Source organism: Echiichthys vipera (assembly GCF_963691815.1).
Source record: "Echiichthys vipera genome assembly, chromosome: 15".
Lineage (NCBI taxonomy): Eukaryota > Metazoa > Chordata > Actinopteri > Perciformes > Trachinidae > Echiichthys > Echiichthys vipera.
The window spans coordinates 28,938,970-28,964,489 of record NC_139840.1 but is presented as its reverse complement, the minus strand read 5'-3'; the positions used below and the strand labels follow the sequence as shown (position 1 = coordinate 28,964,489).

Sequence of the window (25,520 nt, the reverse complement as noted above, 5' to 3'; positions counted from 1 at the left end):
GGTCTGTACTCAGTTTTAGGTCTTATTTGCACTGATTATGCTCCTTTTACTTGTCCCACATCAGTTGGTCCTTTAGACCATAGTTTATCTGGAACACTTTTTTAGCAGTTCTTCCTCATTTTCCACTAACATAATGTTTCAATGAGCTCTTCTGTCCAGATGAGTACCTCCCTGTACTTGGACTGGCCAAAACAATGCTTTTCTGGTCATACCTGTATTTTATCTGTACCACGTGTTCACTGATGTGGCAACCCCGTCTGTTGCACTCTCCCCCATTTGCACTATTTTACCCAAATCTTTCCATTGTTGATTTTTAATTTCATATAGGGAGATGTGAGGTGGGGTCCACATCCGATACAGCTTGGAATTTTCACCAGACTGCTGTACTTTCTGAATCTCCATACAAATACGTTACAGGGATTTTAGCAGGAGTGTCTTTCCCTAGTTTAGCTTCGTATTCTCTATCTGATCCAGGTGTAGGTATTCGTGCTAGTCCTTACAACAACAAGTGTCTCTGCCCAAAAGGTTGACTGGACATTCTGGAAACATTAAGATGGATAGCTGACAAGACAGTCCAGGTGGATCTGGGTCTCTTATCCACAAGGGTTATGTCTCTGGCAGTCAGCTTTCCACTGGCAGATCTCACAGTGACACTTGTTTGATTTGTTTTAAACCCTGGTATCCACATAGTATATTGTAATATAGTATGTATCTGCGATACAGTACTCTTATTATAGTTTATATTTTGTATTTTATATTGTATTTTATTCATTCTTTATTATTATTTTTTTATTTATGTTACTTCTGATTGTTTTGTACCGCTGCTACAATGACCTTATTTCCCCTCTGGGATAAATAAAGTTATCTATCTATCTATTTATTTATCTATCTATTCATCTATCTATTAGTTATCTGCAGGTAGTCCTGCAGGCACCTATGTCACATAAAAAGGTAAAAGGTTTACCGTTCACATACAAAATGACCTCTGGTCTTATACTATGCATAGAGAGCAGGTCCTGATCATTTAACAGCACTTCTCCTGTGTCCCTGTCTATTTCGCTCTCTCTGAAACCTCCTCTACCCCTACCTACTTGGTAGTAGATCTCCTCTTCCTGTCCTGAAAGAAAATACTAACATAATCCCTGCACTACGACCTTTGGCCCTGCAGCAACCACTGGCTTTGCAGCAGCTCCTTTTTCTTCACTTTCCTCATCTCTATGTCTCTCCTTTCTTCCTGTCACTGGTCCTGTCTCATCATCCTTTCTTCTTATAAAACAGCACCTCTTTTGCTTAAGCTTTCTCTACACTTTCAAGTATCTGTCTTTTACTTTTTCTTTTTTCCACAGCCTTCATCCAATACTCCGTATCTTCATACCCTTCTTGTTTCATCTTTATGGGATTCTTTTTGGTCTTTTTTTTTTTTTTTTAATTGCATCTTGTAGTGCAGTTATTTTTTGTGTGTTTGGCCGGCCTTCAAATTTTTACTGTTTTATCCATTTATTTATTTAATTTTATCAGGATCCTGTTTTTTCTATAACATTCCAATCTTTAATTAACAGTTCATCTTTTAGTTCGATTTTGTTTCCCCCTTTTCGAGATTTTGGTCCAGTCCTGTTAACACATAGGGTGTTCTAAAAACTGGTTTTAATCAGTAGGGTAGCGATTAAACTACCTTTTGTGGTAACTCTCACTTCAACTCTTCCGAGTGGAGAATTCTTGCCTTTGCATCCACAATAGGCTCGCTACTTGTATTCCTACTGTTTTGCATGAGGTAAAATACCTAGTGGTATTTTGATCTCCAATCACACTCACAATCAAACTTTCATTCACACAATTTTACCGTTTTTTTCTTCTGAACTTTTAAGACGTCCGGACCCCACTTGTCCTTTTACACAGAGCTTTCGGGTCTCTGTCTCCCAGTGGGTTTAGCATCACAGGAACCCGCCGTCCTTTACACGGAGTTTTTAATTTTCATTTATTATCATTTTTTATTTTTATTTTTAGTTTTAAATATTTTTTTGCGGACCTCCGTTGCCTCTACGGGATTTAAGTGATCGCTTTTACCTGATAGTGTCTAGAATTGTCAGGGCTTTATACACGCAATGATCCTCAGTCATTCGTCATCTTTTTAAGTGAAACTTCACTCACCACTGTGGCACCACTGTTGTCTTTCCCCTTCACGGATTACCGTCAGCCGTCGGATCCCAGCGGGTGAGCTGATTTCCAGTCCTGGAAAAGGATCTTAAAAGACTCACTCTATGGAGTCTGCCGTGGCCACGGTCTTTCCTGGAGTCCCCCACACCCGCTGGAATCCTTTAGGCGTGTTGGTATCCGGCTCGAAGGACCAAATAAATGTCAGGTTTAAGCAACCTAAAACACCCAAAACTTAACAAAAGAGAGAAAGACAAGAGTTATTTTACTTGCAAGGAGAACGGACAGAGATGTGTTCAGCTACAGTCTCCTACCGCTCTGAGGTAATCTCTGCCAAACCCCTTGATTTTATTAGCATTGGTGGTTACAATGTTTACAATGAATTACCATTCTTAAGGTGAGGGTCACATAGCTGCAACACAAGACATATGGAAAATTCATAGTCTTTATGACTTTACAACTCTAAAGAAGCCTTAAAACATGTCTTGTCATTAATCAGTTGAGCAGGGTCTGTGTTTTCACAGACCCCCCCCTTTTTGGTGTCTCCTCAACAGTCACGCTTATCTGATTTCCTTGACCTGCATCCACTCAGCACGAATTGGCTATACACACACACCAAGTAATGTTAGTTTAAATGTAAAGATAATTAGAGTAAATATGGGATTACTTTATGTACAATTATTCTAACACTCGGGATAAATAAAGCTTCTTGAATCTTGAATCTTGAATCTTGAAGATGTACTGGTCAGTCTTACATTTGACTCTCTACAGGCAACTCACACGCAGCAGACTACAAAAGAATAGCTTGCTATTATGGCCAAGAGGCTAGCTAGCTAGCTTACATAGTGCATTATGTTGTGATTTGAACATTTTAGCACTTAAAAAGTACAGCCTACCCTACCATTGTTGCTCTTCATACTACATCCTCTTACAGCGCCATGGTCAAGCAGTTGCTCTGAATCTTAATGCTGATGCGTTGGGTGATCCAGCTTACCAATAGATGAGATAGAGTAGGGCCATCCTGTCTCAATACCCATGTACAGTAGTAGTGATGATAACGTTCATGAAAATGGCATTTGAAGTGGGTGCTATTTCAATGTGCAGTACTTTGATACTTATAGAAAAAGTATAGATCGTATTTATTTAATTCTATTTGATTTGATGGTAGCTCTACAGTGTATGACACGTTCACCTGTTTCTCTGTGTGTTGCAGTTTCTATGCAGACTTTGGGCCACTCAACTTGGCCATGATGTACAAATACTGCTGCAAAGTCATAAAGAAGCTCAAGGTAACAGAGACGGAGCTCTGCACTTTGCATGCAGGGCAGTATCACAAACCTGTAATAGAGATTTAAGGTGACAGAAAGTTTATCCACTTTCTTAGTCTGAAATAAGGCTCTGTGCTGTAAATTGATTGTCTATATCATGTGGATAATTAAATTACTTCGTTATTGCTGATTTTTCATTAGACATTGACTTTTTTGTCACTCCAGTCCTTCACGATATCTCGAAAGAAACTGGTCCACTACACCAGTTATGACCAGAGGAAGAGAGCAAATGCTGCTCTTCTCATTGGTGCCTATGCAGTAAATATCTTTTTATATATATATTTTTTTATAAATTTATCCTGCTATTCATTCTTGTACTACAGTATATCTTCTGTCTATTATTATATATACATATAACCTCTTCCCTGTAGGTTATCTATTTGAAAAGAAGCCCGGAAGAAGCCTACAGGACTCTGATCTCAGGAAACAATACAGGCTACTTGCCATTCAGGTAGGCCTAGACACACACTCACAAACACATACATACAAACAATAGACTTGCCCTCTTCTGAACTTTATGGGTAATACTCTTCTCCAATAACAGCACACATTCACCCACTGAAATTTACATAAACATAGCCAGCCAATCAGGATGTGCCTACCTGAATATGAGTCCCACACATAGACTGTATAAAAAATAAACGTAGCCTCTCTCAACTTGATCCAATCATCCTCTCCTATGGGAATCTCCATCTTGTCAGACTTTGACTCCGCCTAATTTCCTCTTACAAAAAAGGGCATGTATGTGACGTTGGGGGAGTAAGAATTGTCCATCTGGCTGATGTATACCTCCGAGGAGAAGGGAGGGCCAGCAGCTTGCTGTCACTCGAGATGCCACACCCCTAATTATTCATAAACTTTAACCTCCAATGAAATAAATACTAGCCTGGAACAAAAATATTCATCCCCTTACTGTTGTCATGGAGATATGACCTAAACATACAGACTACAATGTTTTTTTTGTACCAGGCCTTAAATATGTTTAATTATGCTGTGAAAATGGCCTGTTTAACATGAGGGTCGATGAGAAACTGCTCTATTATGAAACCGGCCCCTAGTGGCAACTCGGAAAACTGCCATTTTTGGCACTTCCTTATTAGATCAACCCAGAAATCGCTGTGGTGGGGGCTTAGTCCCACAATATAAAAGGCCGTACACACCACTTTCTGCTAAAGGGGAATGACAGGGGCCCTAGTTAGAGGGTTCGACCTGTGCCAAAAAAACTACACGCATGCCCTCTTCTGGACAAATGGATACAGTAGGTGCTGGACTATATGGATACAGAAGGTGGAGCCCGATGAATGAATGCACTGTACCCTGTCACGACACAGACACAGTGGCCCACCTAACCATGAATAACCTAAGCCACAACAGCGGAGAAGTAGGGGGCCCAAACCAACCCAAGTAGTTTGCAACTAAACTGGGTAGAACAACTATTCAACCAAAAAGACAAACAGAAGACACCCCGCACACCACATTCCCAGTCATGAAGGAGTACAAGAAAATGTAAGTGTAACATGTCACGAGAGGTGTTCCAGCGAGTACAGACCCTGAAAAAGAGCCCAACATGTCCAAGAGATGGAACCACATGAATGATGACACTGCTGTACATATGTCTTCCGAAACTGCCACATTGTGTTTCGAGTGACCACAGTGGGAGGGTCTCTTCCAGCTGTTGGTTTGCGAGGAACACTCACAAAGTCAACCTGCAATGTGTTTCTTGGACAGGGCTTTTCCAGCCACACCACACCAGCATTGGCACATCACTTTGCCTTGTGACAGGCATTGGTGGATCCCGCTCTTGCTGCCTGGATAGTCTGCATAACCTGTACGGATAATACACACACACACACACACACGCACACGCACACACAGACACACACACACACACACACACACACACACACACACACACACACACACACACACACACACACACACACAAATCACACCGCCCTCCTGAGACAATTCAATTCAATGTAATATTATTACTAGTGCTTAATCATAACAAAAGTTATCGTGACTTCACGCACCTGAGCTCCTGTCAGTTATGTAGATCTGGCTTTATTTTAAACGTTACAGTTTCAAATTACCCTGAAACTATAGGACAATCTTCTTAATTGCACACTGAACACAAACAATGGGAGCATCTGAGCTCAAGAGAATGGAAGCTCCCATAGTCTTCTTGCAATCAGTTTGGGATGCGATTTAAGGAACTAAAACCAATATATTGAGCAGAATCAACGAGAAGCTTGATCCCTTGACACAAAGTATAAATCTGATCCGAACCTCTCTAAGCACCATGTCTCTAGCTAGAGCAAAGTGTCAGCAGCAATAAAGATATTGTACAGGAACAGAGAACCTGGGTACTGCAGCTTGAAAAACAAAATCTTGATTTTATTAATTATTTTGATCACAAATTAGAGAGCCTTGAGAACCAAAGCCGATCCTCAAATCGCTGCTTTATAAATATTCCTGAGTCGGTGGAAGGCAACAACATCATCGGCTTTATGTCCAAGCTGATCCCCAAACTCCTGAACTAACAGAGCTTCTGCGAGTCCCCTATCATCAAAAGGACTCACCGTATACCTATAACCAGATGAGAATCAGCCAAGCCCTGGCCTATCCCAATCAAACTTCTTAACCTACAGGACAAAGTAAGTCTTGCGTCTTGCCCGAGAAAAAAAGGAATTGCTTTTCATTGGAACCTGCATCCAACTCTTTCCTGAGTACAGCGCCAATCTGATAAAGAGACGCCACTGTTTCGACACTGTGAAGAAGATGCTTTGCTGGACTTAAAGTTTTCCCTTCGCTATCTGTGTACTCTTAGGGCGCACTCACACTGTCCGCCCGTACCTTGCCCCGGGCTTTAGGGTACTTGTCCCCCCCTCCCTCTCCCCATGCTGGCCAGCCCGTTTGTACTCACACTGCCTGGGCCTCGCGCAAATGCTTCTTGCCTGTCCATACGTTATCACGCCGTAACATGTCACACGTCACACGCATTGATTGACGTCATCGTGATGCGTCGCTTAGTTTACAAATCTTTCCATTGACCTCAGAGTTTTTGTGCGTCTTGTCCAACTGTTTTTCAAATATTTTCATCTACCAAAGCTGCAGTAAACACTTCACCTCCGCATCACACCAACGTGAACCTTCGCCGCCATTGTTTTAAATGTCCGTGCATGGTCCCTCCTTCTTTTTTCTATGTCCCAACAGGCGCACATAAAACGACGTCATCGCGACGCGTCGCTTTGTTTACAAATCTTTCCAGAGTTTTTGTGCGTCTTGTCCGACTGTTTTTAAATATTTTCATCCGACCAAATCTGCAATCTGCAATAAACACTCCACCACCGCATCACACCAAAGTGAACCTTTTACCACCATTGTTGTTGTTGTTAAATGTCAGCGCATGGTCCGTCTTTTTTTTTTTTTCTATGTCCAAACAGCCGCACATAAAATGACGTCAGAGCCGCCGTAGGCCTCATGCTCGTACACGTGCGCACGCTTGTGCTTGTACATGTGCAAACACGCTTTACAAAAGCCCACCTCTCTCAAACGGGTTGTGTACGGCCAGCTGGTCGCAGCTAGGCGCGGAGCGGTTGCACTCACACTGGTCAAAGGAACTAGGCTTTACCCGTAAAACCTGTTTTGGGCACGGTATGGAAGGACAGTGTGAGTGCGCCCTTAGTGAGATTGTTGATGGCAAACCGAGGCCTGTTCACTGTCTCAAAGAGGCAGAGGCTGCCTTTATGTTGTCCACTTAATCCAACTCCCCCATGACTTCTCTCCTTGGTAAAATGGACCTGCAGAAGTAACCTACAGTTAGTTCTTTTTTCCTTCTTAAGTTTTATTTTCTTGTTGTTAAGATGTTTCCTAGACTGTAGACTCAGCATTTTCTTTCAGTGCATCAGGGATAACAGCATGATCTCCTCTGATCACTATTCCATCTTGACAGCTCAGCTCCTCCTGGATTGTATTAAATATATTTTTGCACAATTTATAAATTCCGTATGAACATTTAGGGAAATTATTTTGACGCACGTAGGCTATTACATGTATTTTGGATTTTAATTGAATTATTTTGAGGACTTATCAACACATGGTCATTGAAGTTACGTTGTCAACGTCAGGCAGGCTGATCACAGAGTATAGAGATTTCCTACTCGTTCCAACAGCAAACGTCCATGGCTGCAGCAGACTAGTAAATTTACCGTCTAATGACAGAACGAGGAGGAAATATGGCACAGAAACGCATTTCTGATTTTTTTGGAAAAAACCACCACCAGTGAAGAAGAAGAACATTAGTACCGCAACCACGACAACAGTAAGCAGCCAGGCAGGCCCAGCACCCACAACCGAGCCTAGGGTGATTGGATTAGATGAGCCTTTCCAGCCAACATCCAGTTTCAGATTTCCTGCACGGCGTTGTGGTAATGAAAAGTTCTCATGTACTGTGGCACCGGCTCGGTACTTGGAACTCCAGCTGCCGAACTCACAAAATACAGAGGTGTCACAGTCCAAGATGTAGCATCATGTTTGACAAAGCTCCAGCCACAAACAAGAGCCATGTTTTCAGAGACAGAAAAACTGATTATTCAGTTCATCGTCCCCTCATGAGAGACGTTATCTCCACGACCTCAGATCGCACCTCGACATTTGTTCACCTGTAACCATGGCGACATGCCTGTAGCTCAAAGTAAGTGCATGGTGACGCTGCCCACTTTGGTCCTGTATCTATTCATGCAGTTTAACATCACTATTTTTGCAAGGTGGTGGGGATAACGTTTTTTTTTTGATTGTGTGTTCCTTGTGTAATGGATGTGGAGAACCGTTCAATAATGTGTCTAATATTCGGATATTAATTCCGTGTGATGTGCGTAAAAGGATTGTGGAGACTCAGATTCATGCCAGCTGACCAAATCTATTTAATTGTTATAGCCTCATTGTGATGTTTAATTAATAGCGCATATTCATCTGAGAACTGATGCCTGTGTGTTACAGACCCTGGCTGTGTGCACGGAAGTGTATATGACAATAAAGTAGAGAATCTCAATCTATTTATTTTTAAAATGTATTGTTAAATAGAACTATAGGCTCAAACAATTTTTTCACAGCACCCTCTGTTCAAAATTACTTCCAGTGGCCCTGCCAGTATGTGGAGATTGACTGAACAAAACGTGTAAGTATAAACGTGATTCACAGATCTTATTTTCGGACATAATCCCTTTGGATTATGTGAACCAGCGCAATGCTTAACTTCTGGGATTTGACGTCAGCCCTGGCACATTTACTGCTTACAAATAATAAGGGTGGAAATAATAATAATGTAACCGACTGTAGTGACTGTTAATGTTAATATGTGAGTGTCAATGTTGGAGTGAATCACTGAGATGTCCCACAGGTCAGTGAAGTTGCGTGTTGTTTTTGAGATGCTGTAAACCTGTAGTTGGTTGAGAGGGGGATGGCCGTGGAAATAGCGGAAGTTGTGGGATGGTTATAAGCTAGGAGCTAATGTGTAAAGAGGGTTTTAAGGTTGTTCTGTTTTGGCGTTGGCTACGGCCCACAGTAGCATGTGTTCAGTCAGAAATAAAGCTGCAACAAACTGGATAAAGTCTCACCGTCTGATCACTGAGGGACACTACAATAAATAAGTAAACAGTGAGTGATATTTTGTAGGGAACTGTTTTGGTTTTTGGGCTGTGGGTGACAGAGCTGTATGAATGAGAAAGGTAAGGAAAGTGGACCTGGTTTTGTGCACATAACGTTAGTTCCGTATTCAGTTGCTGCATATGTGTTTCTTCCTCATGCTGTGTTGTCCAGTCCCATTCACAGTCTTTATGTGTCAACTGCCTCAGCACCTCACACTGCTCAGAGAGGTGTGGGCAGAACTTAGCCAGGTAATTTACCATGCGCAGTAGCCTCTGGACAGCTTTCACATCTGTTGGTTTTGGCATGTGTTTGATGGCACGCACCTTTTCTGGATCTATTTTTAGTCAATCAGCTGTCAGGAAGTGTCCGATATATGCAACCTCCTCTTATCACAGTTTGAACTTGTCTGCATTTAGTTTGATGTTTTTTTGTTTGCATTGGTTCAGAAACAGTCTCAGTTTTTCATCATGGTCATGCTCAGCTGTCTCCTGTGTCTCACCTTGACCTGTGATCAGCACATCATCAGAGATAATATATAGGCCAGGCAGATCTTCCAGGGCTTGTGTGAGCTTTCTTTGAGGGGCTGTACTTATCCCCATTTGCATCCATAGCCATCAGTAACGTCCGAAAGAAGTGGAGAATGTTGCCAGGTAACTGGACACATCTTCTAGCTTAACATGCTTCAACAGTTCTGGGAGTATGTCCTCAGTGGTTGGTAATGGGAAATGGCTGCACTTAAACATCTTGCTCAAGGGTCGCAGATCAATGCATAGTCTTGGCTTCATATGCTGCTTTTTTTTTTTACAACAACCATCCTGCTGATCCAGTCTGTGCTGCATTTTACTGGTTTGATGATGCCACTGCTCTGCAGATCCTGCAGTTCATCTTTCAGTGGCTTCATCATGGCGACTGGCACGCGTCTCTTTGGTAGCAGCACAGGCTTCACGGGGCTTAAGACAGCCGTCCCCTGTGAACACCTCAGCATACTCTGCTTTTATTTGTTCCATTGGCCACTGTTTGCTCTCTGTGGTGACGATGCTGTCTGTTGCCATAATGTTTTCATACTGCACCTTTATCAGTTTCATGGCCTCACTGGCTCTTTTAACAAGTAGTGGCACCGTGTAGTCTTTATCCACCACCTGGAAATCAAACTGGTATGTTTTTTTTGTTCCTTAGGTTCCGTAGTTTTACTTTGCATTTCCCCAGTGGCTTCAGTTCGTTTTGATGTACGTTAATGGTAGTCTTTGTAGCTTCAAGTTTTCTGTCAGGATTAAGCAGATCAATCGGGGATAATATTGCAGCTAGCACCACAGTCAATTTGGAATCTTTGTCCAGTACAGTAGCAGACCAGCAAAGAGCTGACTTTCCTTCACTTTGTAAGTGTCCACTGTATTAACATTGTCAGTACCTGCTTCAGTTACAAGAGGATTTCTTCATACACAGTCTGACATTCGGCTACATTGTACACATTTCTCATTTCTTTTTGTTCTGGGCAAGCTCTACATTTAACAGCAAAGTGGTTGTCCACCTTTTTTGCATTTCTTACCATATACTGAGCATTTCTGTTTACTTCTTTCATGCATTTTCCCGTGAAACTTGCATTCCACTGTGTTGCTGGTTTATCCCTGACGGGCTGCATGAACCTCCTCCAACGGTCCAGAGATGGCTTTACTGTTCTGTGCTCTGCAAAGCTGTATGCATGAGTCCAGCATCATGTCCTTCTCACGCAGCAGTCTCTCATCCACACAAAATCCTATTACAAATGAGCGAGTCTCTCAGAGTCCCAAAATTGCACGTTTCGGTCAGCAGTTTCAGTTCTGTGACATAACTGTCAATAGTTTCACTGGTGCCTTGGTTTCTTTTAAAGAAAGATACCGTTCCCCACAGGCTCATTAAAGCCCGGGTTGCAATAGTGATCAAATTTCTTGATTTTGTCATCTACCTTCCATGCATCGGCAGGTATGTCACCCATCAGTGTGTCCAGTAGCTCCCTGCCACTCTCGCCGACAAGATAGCTGAAGAGTTTCACTTTCTTCTTTTCGTCCTCTGCCGCCATCATTAAGTCCACGTGGAGCATTACCTCGTTCCTCCACGTCTTCATGTCCGCAAAGATTACCGGAATCCATGCATAGGATTTGTGGTGTTTTTACTCCATCCATGTTTCATGGCGGGAGGTTACTCAAGGTCAACTCAAGTCACTCCACCGTAGGCAAAGTCACTGCTGCAAAACTCTCTTTCTGCGCTCAATACTCAGGCAAGGTCAGCTACCGCTGCCACTTTGTTATATTCTGCTCATTCTAAATCACGAAGATTGCAGAATTTCTTATTTCTACCGAACTGGGTACTTACTTTTTATTAAACTTTGACACATGTGTTTACATTACATCTCTAAGTTGCCTGCTAATTCTACGTGTAATCCTAAAACAGGTCCGTGTTGCAACAACGACAACTGGTTGGCAGGTCCCTAGCAACAAAGACTTAAACAATAGCTCTTAATGTTACAGCTAGAACCCCTGGATCAAGACTGGGCTTTTTAAGAAGAGGTTTAATTACAGCTACTTTAAAGACTGTGGTACATAACCTGCTGATAAAGACATATTAATCATATCTAGTACAGGGGGGGTAGTATATATCAGGTTCTTCAGGTGTTTCTAAGGTTCCTGGGTTTGAAGAAAAATTGGTGCCAAGCGAGTTGATTTTGTCTCTAATAGTTATAATTGTATCATTGAAAAGGTCATGAAGTTGTTACTACTGAGGGTATAGGAATACATGGCTCAATAGAGCTGTGGCTCTCTGTCAGCCTGGCTACAGTGCTGAAAAGAAATCTAGGATTGTTTTTATTCTCCTCTATTAAAGATGAGTAATAGGCTGCTCTGGCATTACAGAGAGCCTTCCTATATGTTTAAAGACTTTCTTCCCGGTTGGTGGAACATTATTTACTTCCAGTTATCGCAATTATTGTTTTAATTCACAAGATAATGCGATGGCTCATTGCTAATGTGGGGAAAGAAATTTGCACACCAGTCTACCAACATAGTAGAACCAATGGTAAATAGTAAATGGACTTGTACTTATATAGTGCCTTTCTAGTCTTCTGACTACTCAAGGCGCTTTCACACTACTTCATCTCTCGAAATGGAGGACGGCCCGCTCTACCTCTGAGACTAAATCCGTGACTCCATCCATGGAGAGAGTAAACAATGAGCAAACTGCAGAGAAAAAGGGTAGCAGACAGGGGTGCATACTGCTTTATATAGGTACTGTAGGAGATGTTTTCAGGTAGGCACATTCTGATTAGCCGGCTATGTTAATGCAAATTTCTGCGGGTGAATGTGTGCTGTAATTGGAGGAGAGTATCACACATAGAGTTCAGTAGAGGCCGGAACCTGTGTGAGATAGAACATGGGTAAATATCCATATGTCTTTCTTTCTTGTCATGTTTTCACAAGCTTTGCCCAACACAACATCATGATGAATAGGATCAACATCAGTGTATTAAGAAGAAATCACTACAAGTAAACTGATGTGTGTCTTTACATGTGTTTTGTATCCCACAGGGATGCAGCAGCCGGAGAATGCTCCTTCAACCTTACTGTGCTCAACTGCTTACAAGGAATACGCAAGGTAAACAACCAAAATGACACTTAACTGCAGTGAAACACTTCTGCTCATGTAACTTTAAATTCAGACTATTTTGCTTTGGAATTATTAAATCATTTGAACTGTATACATTTTCATCCCGAGTTACTCAACCTACTCAACAGATTTCACATTTTAGACCTTGTAATAACTCACGGCCTGTGTGCTATTATCTCCTCAGTAGGAGATGACTCTAACCTTTTCTTTTTTGTTTGTTGATTGTTTCATACAGCAAACTGTAAGAAACTCTATCTTACCACTGAAGTGGCTGCTAATTTTATTACAGAAATTTCACCCTCCTCTTGTGATTTTATTAAAGATAGTTTTCACATTAAACTAAGCTCAACCCTTGACACAGTGGCTCCACTAAACCTCGTAAAGATGTCTAATCCGATCTTTCTGGTGAAACAAGGAAATAAGGAAAGAATAATTTTTCTGTGAACAACTGACCATGTACAACAGTTAAACATGCAAGACAAGCACACTTTTCAAAACTGATCATTGACAAGCCAACATCCTCTTTCATTCATCCATTGACCGTTTAATTAACCCTGTTTTTATAGTAAGTTTAATAGGGAAACTATTTGATCCAATTTATGTCAATGCCAGCCTAAGAATCCTAATACCCCAGAACATGTGTTCTTATGTGAGGAAATTTTTCCTGGTTCATGCTAACAAGTGTGGCAAAGTTATCTCCAAATAAAACCAGCAACTTGCATTTTAGATCACATTCCCACATCCTTTTTTTAAAAATAGTTTTTTTGATGGAGAGCTACTTAATATAGTAAACTTTTCTCTTCAGATGGGTGTTTTCCCTGCTGTTCTAAAGACCACAACAACAACAACAGTTTAGATGTTTTACTCTTTACTAACTACAGGCCATTATCCAATTTTGCATTTTAAATGTGTTTTTGAAAAGGACAAGGATTTTATGAACTCACTATATTTTTTATATGACATTTTTTTATGTTCTAGTACAACGTGACAGCAGCCTCTGATACAGTACATTACCTGATTCTTTATGTGACAGTGATGCCAGTATTATTTTCACCTTGTGAGTTTGTGTGTGTCATCATTGCAAAATGTGGTCCTGGAGTCACCTACTGTAGCGGGAATTACCACAGGAGAAGGTTTTGGAGTATTTTGCCAGGTGTCCGTTTGTCTATCTGTCTGTCTTTTTTTTGTGTGTGTGTGTGTGTGTGTGTGTGTGTGTGGGGGGGGGGGTTGCTGTTGCTGTTGCAATACTGTTATGCTTGCACAATGACAATAAGGTTCTTGAATCTTGAACCATGCAAGATACAGTCACGAAACATAACAGGTTTGAAGTTGAGATCAAAATGAATGATATGAGAAAGTATGAAAAAAATAATAAAATACTTACCTGGGGGAGGGGGGTAATATTTAGTGAGAAATGTCAGAGATTTATGAGATTAAAGTGGTAAATCTACGAGAAAATAGAGTTGCAGATTTACTAGTTTAAAAACGATCAAATCTACGAGAAAGAACTTGCAGATTTACTAATTTAAAAACTAGCAGCTAGCAACTTTCAGGTGTGACTATTGCTATTTCTAATAGCTATGGCAACAGGTGGCTGTAGCTCAGTGGTAGCGTGGATCGTCCTCCATTCGGGAGATTGGCAGTTCGATCCAATTCCCCCGGAACCACATGTCGAAGTGTCCTTGGGCAAGACACTGAACCCAGAATTGCTCCCTGTGCTGTGCATAAGTGTGTGAATTTGGTGAGAATGGTTGGATTAGATGGTATGTAGATGTCCACTGCAGTCTGTTTGAATGGGTGAATGTGACAAGTAGTGTGAATGCGCCTTGAGTACTCAGAAGACTAGAAAGGTGCTGTATAAGTACAAGTCCAGTCCATTTACCAACAACAACAAGCTAGCGTTTCAACAACAATAAGCATTTTGAACAAAACCAATTACAACTACCAACAGTCAAACCCCTCAGGACCTTAACGATGTGTTGTTACAAGTTAAAATATCAAATAAAATATTTTGCACTTTAATCTCATAAATCTCTGACATGTTTCTCGAAATATTACCACCCTCTCCCGGGTCTGTATTTTATTTATTTTTTCCTACTTGGCCCTTATACGCCGTCGTAGATTTGGCACTCAAAAAATATTCAACTGAAAAATAAAGCTCAAACATTAAAACATTATAATCTCACATCATGACATGTATTTTTATTTTACAATTTAATGCATTATAATGGGTTTTTCAATTGATTTCCGTGTAGGATAAGAGAGAACTAAACGTATTATAATAAATGAATTAATCACCTTATTAAGTAATAATTAGGCTAATTAATTAATAGTCGTTACAAAGGGGCACCACCACGTATAGACAGGTAATGTGGACTAAGCCTGATGGAACCTAGTCACCTGCAAGATTTAAAAGAATACATTTTAATCAGTTTCTCTTATCAATTAAATGTATCAATTAATTCATCAGTCTCAATCTGAAAACGTTTGTTTTCATAAAACAGTAACCTCCAAACTTTGCGAAACAGAATGAAAGCTCACAGACAACAGCTGGGGTTTTGAGGGTTTTACTACAAAAATATGAATATATTTATATACATAATAAACACTCACAGGCCACTTTATTAGGTTCACCTGTCCAACTGCTCGTTAACGCAAATTTCTAATCAGCCAATCACATGGCAGCAACTCAATGGAAACATCACCTTATCGTGGAGGAGAGCTTTGTGTGTCCCTGTGAACCTGAGGGCGTTAGTGCCTAGTGCTCCTGGTAGGGTCTCCCATGGCAGAGGGGTCTCAGGCGAGGGGCCGGACTAAGAATGGTTCACAAAGACTCTATAGACAAACGAGTAAGAGGAAGAGAGACCCTGGCCGGAGGAAGCCCGGGGACCCCGTCTGGGCCTGGCTCGCCGGCAAGCGCCTGGTGGCCGGGTTTGCCACGGAGCCCAGCTGGGCACCTCTCCTTCTCTCCATCCTGTGGGCCCACCACTCGCAGGAGGAACCTCTGGGGTCTGGTGCGCTGCTGCACGGGTGGCAGTGAAGGTGAGGGGCCCCGACCAGACACGGGAAGCAGAAGCTGGTTTTGGGGACGTTCTGGAACCGTACTCCTGGATAGGGGTTGGACCCTATTCTTCTCTGGAGTTGCCCAGGGTGTGAGTTGCCGGGCGGGTGTGGGGATACTCACTAACCCCTGGCTGAGCGCCGTGGTGTTGGAGTTTACCCCGGTGGACGAGAGGGTCGCCTCCTTACCCCTGCGGATGGTAGGGGGGAAAACTCTGACTGTTGTTTGTGCATATGCACCGAACAGTAGTTCTTCTTGGAGACCCTGAATGGAGCCTTGCATAGTTCCATAGTTCTGCTGGGAGACTTCAACCCCCACATGGGCAATGATGGAGACATCTGGAGAGGCGTGATTGGGAGGAACGGCTTCCCTGATCTAAATCCGAGCGGTCGTCTGTTATTAGACTTCTGTGCTACTCACGGATTGTCTATAACTAACACCATGTTCGTACATAGGCTCATAAGTGTACGTGGTACCAGAGCACCCTAGGCCAAAGGTCGATGATCGATTTTGTGATCGTATCATCTGATCTGAGGCCATATGTTTTGGACACTCGAGAGAAGAGAGGAGCAGAGCTGTCAACCGATCACCATCTGGTGATGACTTGGGTCAGAGGATGGGGGAAGATTCTGGACAGACCGGGTAAGCCCAAAAGAGTAGTGCGGGTGAACTGGGAACGTCTTGACAAGGCCCCTGTCCGAGCGATCTTTAACTCACACCAGCTGCGGAGCTTTTCTGGCATCCCTGTGGAGGTTGGGGGCATTGAACCGGAGTGGGCAATGTTCAAAGCTTCCATTGCTGAAGCTGCAGCGGTGAGCTGTGGCCTCAAGGTCTTAGGTGCCTCAAGGGGCGGTAACCCTTGAACACCGTGGTGGATACCGGTGGTCAGGGAAGCTGTCAGACTGAAGAAGGAGGCCTTCTGGGATATGTTATCCCAGAAGACTCTGGAGGCAGTTGCAAGGTACCGACGGGCCAGAAGGGCTGCAGCCTCTGCTGTGTCATAGGCAAAGCAGCGGGTGTGGGAGGAGTTTGGAGAAATCATGGAGAAGGACTTTCTTTGTTTGTGTTTCTTTGCTCTTGTTGTGTTGAGATAGTTGGGCTTTCTTGGTGAAATCCACAACTTTTTCCATGATAGAAACAGGTAAGATTGATGTCAGTTTCTGTAGTGAGAGGTCCACTTTCTCTTTAAGCCCTTCAATAGTGAATTTGACCTGTCTTATTCGGTCCCTGAGGAGTTGGTTTTGAGCCTTTTTATGTGATTTTTTTCCCAAACTATGCCCTCTCATAGTGGAATTCAAGCATAGGCTAGTTGGTGTAAGCCTTTGTTGTTTGCATCTCAGACTAAACCATAGGTGGTTTATGTAATCTGAAATTTTCCGAGCCAGAGAAACTCAGGAGGATATTCAACCAACACTGCATCCTTGTGTATTTCAAACCCAGTAACACAATTAGACAGAGACTAGTACATCCCAAGGACAGAACACCACACACCCACAAAAGCAATCTGGTTTATGCTGTCCAATGCAAGGAGGAATACAAAGATCTCTACATTCGGAGAAACAAAACAAACACTGCATAAACGCATTGCCCACCACAGGAGATCTAACTCCTCAGGCCTGGACTCTGCTGTCCACTTACATCTCAAGGAGAAAGCTCACTCCTTTGACAACAATGTCCAAATCCTGGACAGAGAGGACAGATGGTTTGAAAGAGGAGTAAAAGAAGCCATCTATGCAAAAGTAGAGAAACTATCGCTAAACAGAGGAGGAGGTCTGAGACACCACTTATCTCCAATTTACAATGCAGCCCTTTCATCCCTTCCCAGTAGATTCAACAATCTAACCTCAAAGAACAACTGTTCACAAATGGCCTCCTGTGACTCCAATGTCATTAAGACTCAATAGAGAACTAACAAAGTCGAAACCAATGTCCCACCAACAACTGCCACACTAATGAAGATTGTTGGCACTTGGAGCACAAAGGGTTCCAGTGACATCATCGGCCATGTGAGAGGTTAAATACCTGGATCTCCACACCAGTTAGTTGGACAAGTCCCAGCCTGGTCAGATGCGTACATGAACTGATGAAGCCTCTTGGATGAGAGGTGAAAGGTTTTCCTAGACAAATAACCAAGTCCAGTTGCTTTTGACTGAAATTGCTATGGGGATAACGATGACCTGGACAAATGAGAACATTTACAGGCTTAAAGGGTAACTTTGCGCTGTTGACTAAAGCTTATTTTCTCTGGCCAAGATGAAAAAAGCTTGTTCTCAAAAACACAAGCTCTAACTCAAAATTACGTTTGACTGATTGATAAAATGTTATTAATCAAATAACTGAACCTTGTTGAAACAAAGTTACTTGTAAAAATAAAGACAAAAATATACTAGATAGATGTTACAAAATAAAAGACTATACAATAGGCAAGACTAAGATAAAAAAAACAAGACAAGAGTAGGACAAAAGAAGACAAAAGACTGAGAAGTCTAAAGAGAAGTGAGAAGTGTGAGGAAATCATCTGAGTAATCTTCCAGACATCTAAAGAGACAGCTTGGGCCTGCTATCTTTAAGTCCAAAGGTGTGCCCTGGATAATGAGATGCATTCATTTTCCCGCCTAAAGTGGGGGAGAAACTCCCAGTTTTCATATAAATATACAAATAGGGCCAAGTGTAGGAATTTAAGAGTGAATACACACACATTAACACATAATGTGAACGTTCCTCTTAGTTAATAATCCTGGAACATGTCAGTGACACAATAACATCAAATAATAATATATTCATATGTAAAAGTAATCATTTTTTGATAGTATTCTAAATATATTTTGATAATGTGTTAAAATAAAATCCTCAATGATAATATACCATATGATTGAATGATACATGCATACAGACTGCTGTGACAAACTTAAAATATAATCCTTGGTGGATCCTTAATGTCAATACTTACATGATTAGGTTAAATATCACCACATTTCTGTAACTTTGGCAATCTTGATCATAGAAATCTGACAAAGTAATCATTGTAGGTGATTTTAATATTCATGTGGACAGCGGTAATACTATTCTCAGTATCGCGTTTATTTCTCTATTAGATTCGATTGGTTTTAGTCAGAGTGTACATAAACCTACTCACTGTTTTAATCACACCCTCGACCTTGTTTTGGTTTATGGTGTGGAAATTAATGACTTAATAGTCTTTCCACAGAATCCTATTTTATCAGACCATTATTTAATAACTTTTGAATTCATATTACAGGACTACTCACCTCTGGGTAAAAGTGTCTACACTAGATGTTTATCTGATAGTGCTATAACTAAATTTAAGGAAGCGATTCCATCTGCATTTACTTTAATGCCTTATCCTAATATTCAAGACTCCTGCACTAACGTTAGTTTCTCTGAAATTGATCACATTGTTGACAGTACTGCAGGCTCTCTAAGAACAACACTCGACTCTGTTGCTCCTTTAAAAAAGAAGATAATAAAACAGAGGAAGTTAGCTCCGTGGTATAACTCACAAACCCGTGAATTAAAACAAATATCGCGAAAGTTGGAAAGTAAATGGCACTCCACTAAACTGGAGGAATCTCACTTAGTTTGGCAAGAAAGTCTTAAAACCTATAGGAAGGACCTCCGTAATGCCAGAGCAGCATATTACTAATCTTTAACAGAGGAGAATAAGAACAATCCTAGATTTCTTTTCAGCACTGTAGCCAGGCTGACAGAGAGCCACAGCTCTATTGAGCCATGTATTCCTATAACCCTCAGTAGTAACGACTTCATGACCTTCTTTAATGACAAAATTATAAGTATTAGAGACAAAATCAACTCGCTTGGCACCAATTTTTCATCAAACCCAGGAACCTTACAAACTGTACAACCTGATATATTCTTGGACTGCTTTTCTACAGTCGACCTTAACAAATTAACCTCTACTATTTCAGCATCAAAACCTTCTACTATCCTCAAGAAATTAGTTGCCAATCAGTTGTGTGACCTTTTACATAATAATAAGATATTTGAGGATTTCCAGTCAGGATTTAGAGCAAATCATAGCACTGAGACAGCACTGGTTAAAATTACTAACGACCTTCTAATAGCTTCAGACAAAGGACTCGTCTCTGTACTTGTTTTACTAGATCTTAGTGCTGCCTTCGACACTATTGACCATCACATCCTGCTACAGAGACTGGAGCATCTAATTGGCATTAAAGGAATCGCACTGAGGTGGTTTAAGTCATATTTATCAGATAGATCTCAGTTTGTACATGTTAATGACAAATCCTCCATGCACACTAAAGTTAGTCACGGAGTCCCACAGGGTTCTGTCCTTGGACCGATTCTTTTCACCTTATATATGCTTCCCTTAGGAAATATTATAAGGAAGCACTCCATAAATTTTCATTGTTATGCTGATGATACACAATTATATTTGTCGATCAAACCAGAGGAAACCCACCAGTTAGATAAACTTCAAATGTGCATTAAGGAAATAAAAAGCTGGATGACCTGCAATTTTCTGATGTTAAACTCAGACAAAACTGAAGTTATTGTACTTGGCCCCAAAGGCCTCCAAAACTCAATAGCTAAAGACATTGTTACTCTGGATGATGTTGTGTTGTCCTCCAGCACCACAGTAAGGAATCTGGGGGTTATTTTTGATCAGGATATGTCCTTCGATTCTCACTTAAAACTAACAACAAGGACTGCATATTTTCACCTGCGTAATATTGCAAAAATTAGAAACATTGTGTCTCAGAAAGATGCAGAGAAACTTGTCCATGCATTTGTTACTTCTAGGCTGGACTATTGCAACTCCTTATTATCAGGCTGCTCCAATAAGTCTGTTAAGAGTCGTCAGTTGGTCCAAAATGCTGCAGCTCGTGTACTAACTACAAAAAATAGAAGAGAACATATTTCTCCTGTATTAGCTTCTCTGCACTGGCTACCTGTAAAATCTAGAATAGAATTTAAAATCCTTCTCCTTACGTACAAAGCTCTTATTGGTCAGGCTCCGTCGTATCTTAAAGAGCTCATAGTACCGCATCACCCAACTAGATCTATGCGCTCTGAGAATGCAGGGCTACTCGTCGTTCCTAGAGTCTCCAAAAGTAGAAGTGGAGGCAGAGCCTTCAGCTACCAAGCTCCTCTTCTGTGGAACAAACTCCCAAATGTTATTCGGGAGGCAGACACTGTCCCCTTATTTAAAAGTAAACTTAAAACTTTCCTTTTTGATAAAGCTTACAGCTAGGGCTTACGATAAGACTTTATTCTGCTTAATTATGCTGCTATAGGCCTAGTCTGCCGGGGGATAATACTTTTCCTGATACTCTCAGCTTCGCTCCTCTCTGTCTGTACCATTCATGTCTCATCAATGCATGTTACTAATTCAGCTTCTTCCCCGGAGCTGTTTGTGCTTTGTCGTCTCGCAGGTCTCTGCTGATCGTGGTGGTGCCTGCTGCCGTGGTCCTACATGACGCTTCCTGCTGCTATTTTCACTGTTACTCATATATACTATCACTAGTTTAATAACTATAAAATGTGTAGCTGTATCGTAGCTGCTATTGCCACTACTCATCATTTATCATGTTTGCCACCATAATTATTATCATTTTCATATTCTGTCACCTTAGCTGTGCTTGTTTCTACTATTCTGTTGTATTAACTGTCTTAACATATACGTTATATTCACATTACTATAAATATTATTATAGTTACTGTTAGGCTTTGCTTGCATCTCTGGAAGTGTGTCTGTCTCTCTCTGTCCATCTGTGTGTCTTTTCTCTCTTTCTCTCTCCTTTTCTTCCTCCCCAACCGGTCAAGATAGATGGCCGTCCTCTACAGAGCTGGGTCTGTCTGACGTTCCTGCCTGTTATAGGGAAGGTTTTCGTTGCCACCATACTCTACAGAGGAATTGTTGGGTCTATGTAAATCATAAATAAGTCATTGAGTGTGGTCTTTACCTACTCTGTAAAGTGTCCTGAGATAACTTTTGTTATGATTCGACACTATAAATAAAATTGAATTGAATTGAATAGAACGACCGGAGGAGCAGCAGAGAATTACACAGGTTCTTCCCGACTTCCTAGACATCATTGTCAAAAGTAATGCTGCATAAAAAGTACAGGTAAAAGTAGAAAAGGTACACTTACAATGACAGCTCCTATTTAAGCGTGCGCACACTGGAGGGAGACGCCAGATGGCGAAATACACAAATGGCTCACCAGATTCATCTATAATGAATGACTATGTACTATAATGGACAGATTGACCTCCCGGGGCTGACGTGTTGTAGCCAGCATTAATGTATGCACTTGTTAAGATAACCTCTGCCCAAACAGCACAGCATCCATTTAAAGTTAACGTTAAACCAGCCTGCTTCTTTTTTTAAAAAAAACAGACTTACTTGAGATTTGGTGGCTCCAGGTGAATTTGTGGAAGATTAAAGTAGCATAAAATGGAGTTACTCAAGTAAAGAACAAGTACCTTAAAATTGTACTTACGCACAGTTCTAGAGTAAATGTACTTAGTTACTTTCCAACAATGTAATCAGACTGAGAGGAGGCCAGACAGTGTGTCACATGCTCTCTCTCATGCAAATTATGCAAATTCTCTATATAAGGCGCCCTCCTTGTCCCTCCCCTCAGCCCCTCCTCACCCCGCCAAAAGAGTGACAGAAAGCAAAACTGAAAACCAGTGACACTGTAAAAATCCTGTCAGAGTAAAAAAAGACAAACATCAATTGAAAAAAACATCATAATGCATACAAATAGTAAAATAAAAATACATATGATGTTTTTATTTTTTGAGTGCCAAAACCTCTTGTCACTGTCCTAGCGTCACATAATCTGAGCAAGGGCACTAGAAATAGGGGGTAGTGAGAAAGTTCTCTAGTTAGGATATGCGTCTGATTGGCCCAATAGAGCATTTTAGGCATGGCTTTGTAAGTATGGATGAAGGTTTAATTTTAAGCCATGGATGGTAGGGTAAACCAGGACAAAGCTAAAGTCTTGAAGCTCAGAGTGAATGCAGTGATTTCTTGCTATCTGCAGGGCACACTAGTCATGGTCGCAGGTCTCCGCTAACCTATTCCATATGTAAAGCGTCTTGAGATAACTTTTGTTATGATTTGGCACTGTAAAAAAAACTAATTGAATTGAATAGTAACATTAGTGATTAAGGGAGTGCAATGCAGATTGGTCATAAAATAAACATTCTGACTAATAGTGGATGGGTGAAATACATTGTGTGTGTGTTTGTGAGGAACATATTAATCATCATTAATCAAAATCAAGTGAAATAAATGATATCACAGTATCAGACCTCTCTGTCTCTTTCTCCTCCAGGCATTACAGCATGGTTTCTTTGACTTTGAAAGTTTCGATGTGGAGGAATATGAACATTATGAGGTATGGGCAAACAGACACAAATAACTATCATCAACTCACACACAGACCCACTTGCATTACAGTTAAAAGACAAAGTCAGTTTTTCGTTTATATCCATGTCTGTCCAGAGTTACATAATTTAAGTAGTGAAGACTATATTATTAAGTGTATTTTTGGATGTTTAGGTGTGGATGCTTCACACACATCTTCAACCCGGTAGCACAGAACATCTATACAAACAGCACAGTGTCAAGATTAGTGTCACCAATTCAATAATACAATAAAAGACTACATATTTATGTCAAAAAACAAGGGGCAGTGAATGTGTTGGGACAGTGTGAGTGCAGCTAACATCACCTGCTCACTAATGTAATGCAAGTACTTTTCCTCAGCTCTAGCAAGACCGACACAGCCAACCTGCAATGGAACTTCAGAGACTATGCTTTTCTTATTCACTGTTGGTACTTATACAAAAAGTAATGCACTCCTTTAATTGATATATAATCCACATAATCGTGAGCCAAGACATGCAGGTCAGGTGGCTAAGTATAAAGAGCGAAAAAAAGTCTGCGTATGGGGATGTGATGCATGGGTCAAGAAAAAACAGGACTTTCGCCCAGGAGATTGCTGTTCATGTCCCAAATCACAATCTTTTCCTAATCCTAAGCAGGTAGTTGCAGGTTGTTACAGGATCTGCACTGCAGGGGCTTACACAGGTGCACTGATCACTGTGTTGGACACGATAAGAAATTAAAAATTTTGCAGAACTTTTCATGAGATATCATACAAAACTTTTTTCTTAAAGGACACACACAACTGCCTTAGAGAGTGTATCGGGATGCCCAGCTCAGGTGGAGTTAAAAGTACAAGTAGTAATATTTCCCTCTGAAATGTAGCATAAAATAAAAGTAATAAAGTAATCAATTAAAGTTCAAGTTTCTTAAATTTGTACTGAAGTACTGTACTTCAGTAAATGTACTTAGGTACGTACCACCACTGTATATAATACATCTTTGTAAATAATAATTATAATAATATGAAAAATTTGTTATTTTTACACTGAGAGCCATGAGGTAGGCTATGAATGGAAATCTGCTCGATTTGCTATAGTGAAAACAAAAAGAAAAGAGCACAGTTCTTCTAGCACAGACAAAGGGAAGAGTTTCCGGTATCGTGTTGTAAAAGAGTGAAAGGACATTTCTTGTTATACATAATTGGAGTACCTCAGTCAAACACTGTGTCTCCGTTTCTCTGTGTGTTTTTAGCATGTAGAAAACGGGGATATGAACTGGATCATTCCAGGGAAAGTTCTGGCATTCAGCAGTCCTCACCCTCACAGTAAGATAGAGAATGGTGAGTCCAGTTGCATCTTAATACGTACCTGTAAATAATTTACCAAGAGCCGAACCTGGGTTCTGTAAGGTCTCTACAATGTTCCTAGGGTCCCATGTCTCCTTTTTTTAAAAATATTTTTTTGCCCTTTCATGCCTTTATTACAATAGGAAAACTGGAGGTTGATAGGAAAGGTGGGAGACAGAGAGAGGGCGACATGCAGCAAAGGGCCACAGGTTAGAGTCAAACCTGGGGCCTCTATGTCGAGGACTTTTAGGCCCAGTTTACACGACAACGCTCGAGGATAAAAACGTCAAAATATTTTATTAGATGTGCCTTTGTTTAGATGACGACAGCGTTTTTGGGGTTTAATAACCCCATAAAGTGAAACCACCCCCCCAGAGTGGAAATGTTAATAATGGTCCACCGTTGTGTTTCCGTGTAAAGGGGTAAAAACACAAAAGTCATACCTGCAAACTTGTCGCTTTTCTGCTGCAAGCCGTTTTCTTGGTCAATTGGGTAATTTACGTGAATCGTGTAGAACTGGAGACCTTGTTTGTTTGTTTGGTTTTTTTTTTGGGGGGGGGCACATGCATGGAGCTGCGCTGTTCTCTTACTATCATAGTGCAGACCAGATTTTACTGTGTATGCAAAGCACCGCTATCTTTGATTGGTGTCTTTGCCTCTTTCTACAAGTCTTCAGAATCTGGAAGCACACAAAGGGCTCCAGCGGCTCCACACTGCAACCAAATTTGAGACCAGATGTCTCGTGACATCAATATGTACGTGACTAAACAGCAGCAGAGTGACAGATAAGACAGGAACAATATGTAAGCAGTGTGAGAAGATAGTGCAGTCAGCACCGTAACACTAACATGTAACACCTGAGCCCTGCAGCTTCTTTAACATCAGGCTACAAGTTGTAATCACAGCGTCGCACCTGAAGCCTCTGTATGTGTAATGTAATTTACT

The 25,520-nt window shown here is 41.1% G+C and overlaps 1 protein-coding gene across 2 annotated transcripts in view; it reads left to right on the top strand.

Annotated features, from left to right (window-relative positions):
* LOC310957236 (dual specificity protein phosphatase CDC14AB-like) overlaps nucleotides 1-25,520 on the top strand; it is a 58,661-nt gene that overhangs the window by 22,903 nt on the left and 10,238 nt on the right. For both annotated transcript variants that reach the window (XM_083927722.1, XM_083927723.1), the window contains 6 exons: nucleotides 3,365-3,440; nucleotides 3,645-3,737; nucleotides 3,851-3,930; nucleotides 12,686-12,752; nucleotides 23,175-23,237; nucleotides 24,482-24,569. In XM_083927722.1, coding sequence (XP_083783848.1) covers nucleotides 3,365-3,440; nucleotides 3,645-3,737; nucleotides 3,851-3,930; nucleotides 12,686-12,752; nucleotides 23,175-23,237; nucleotides 24,482-24,569 — 467 coding nt within the window. The remainder of the gene's footprint in view (nucleotides 1-3,364; nucleotides 3,441-3,644; nucleotides 3,738-3,850; nucleotides 3,931-12,685; nucleotides 12,753-23,174; nucleotides 23,238-24,481; nucleotides 24,570-25,520) is intronic.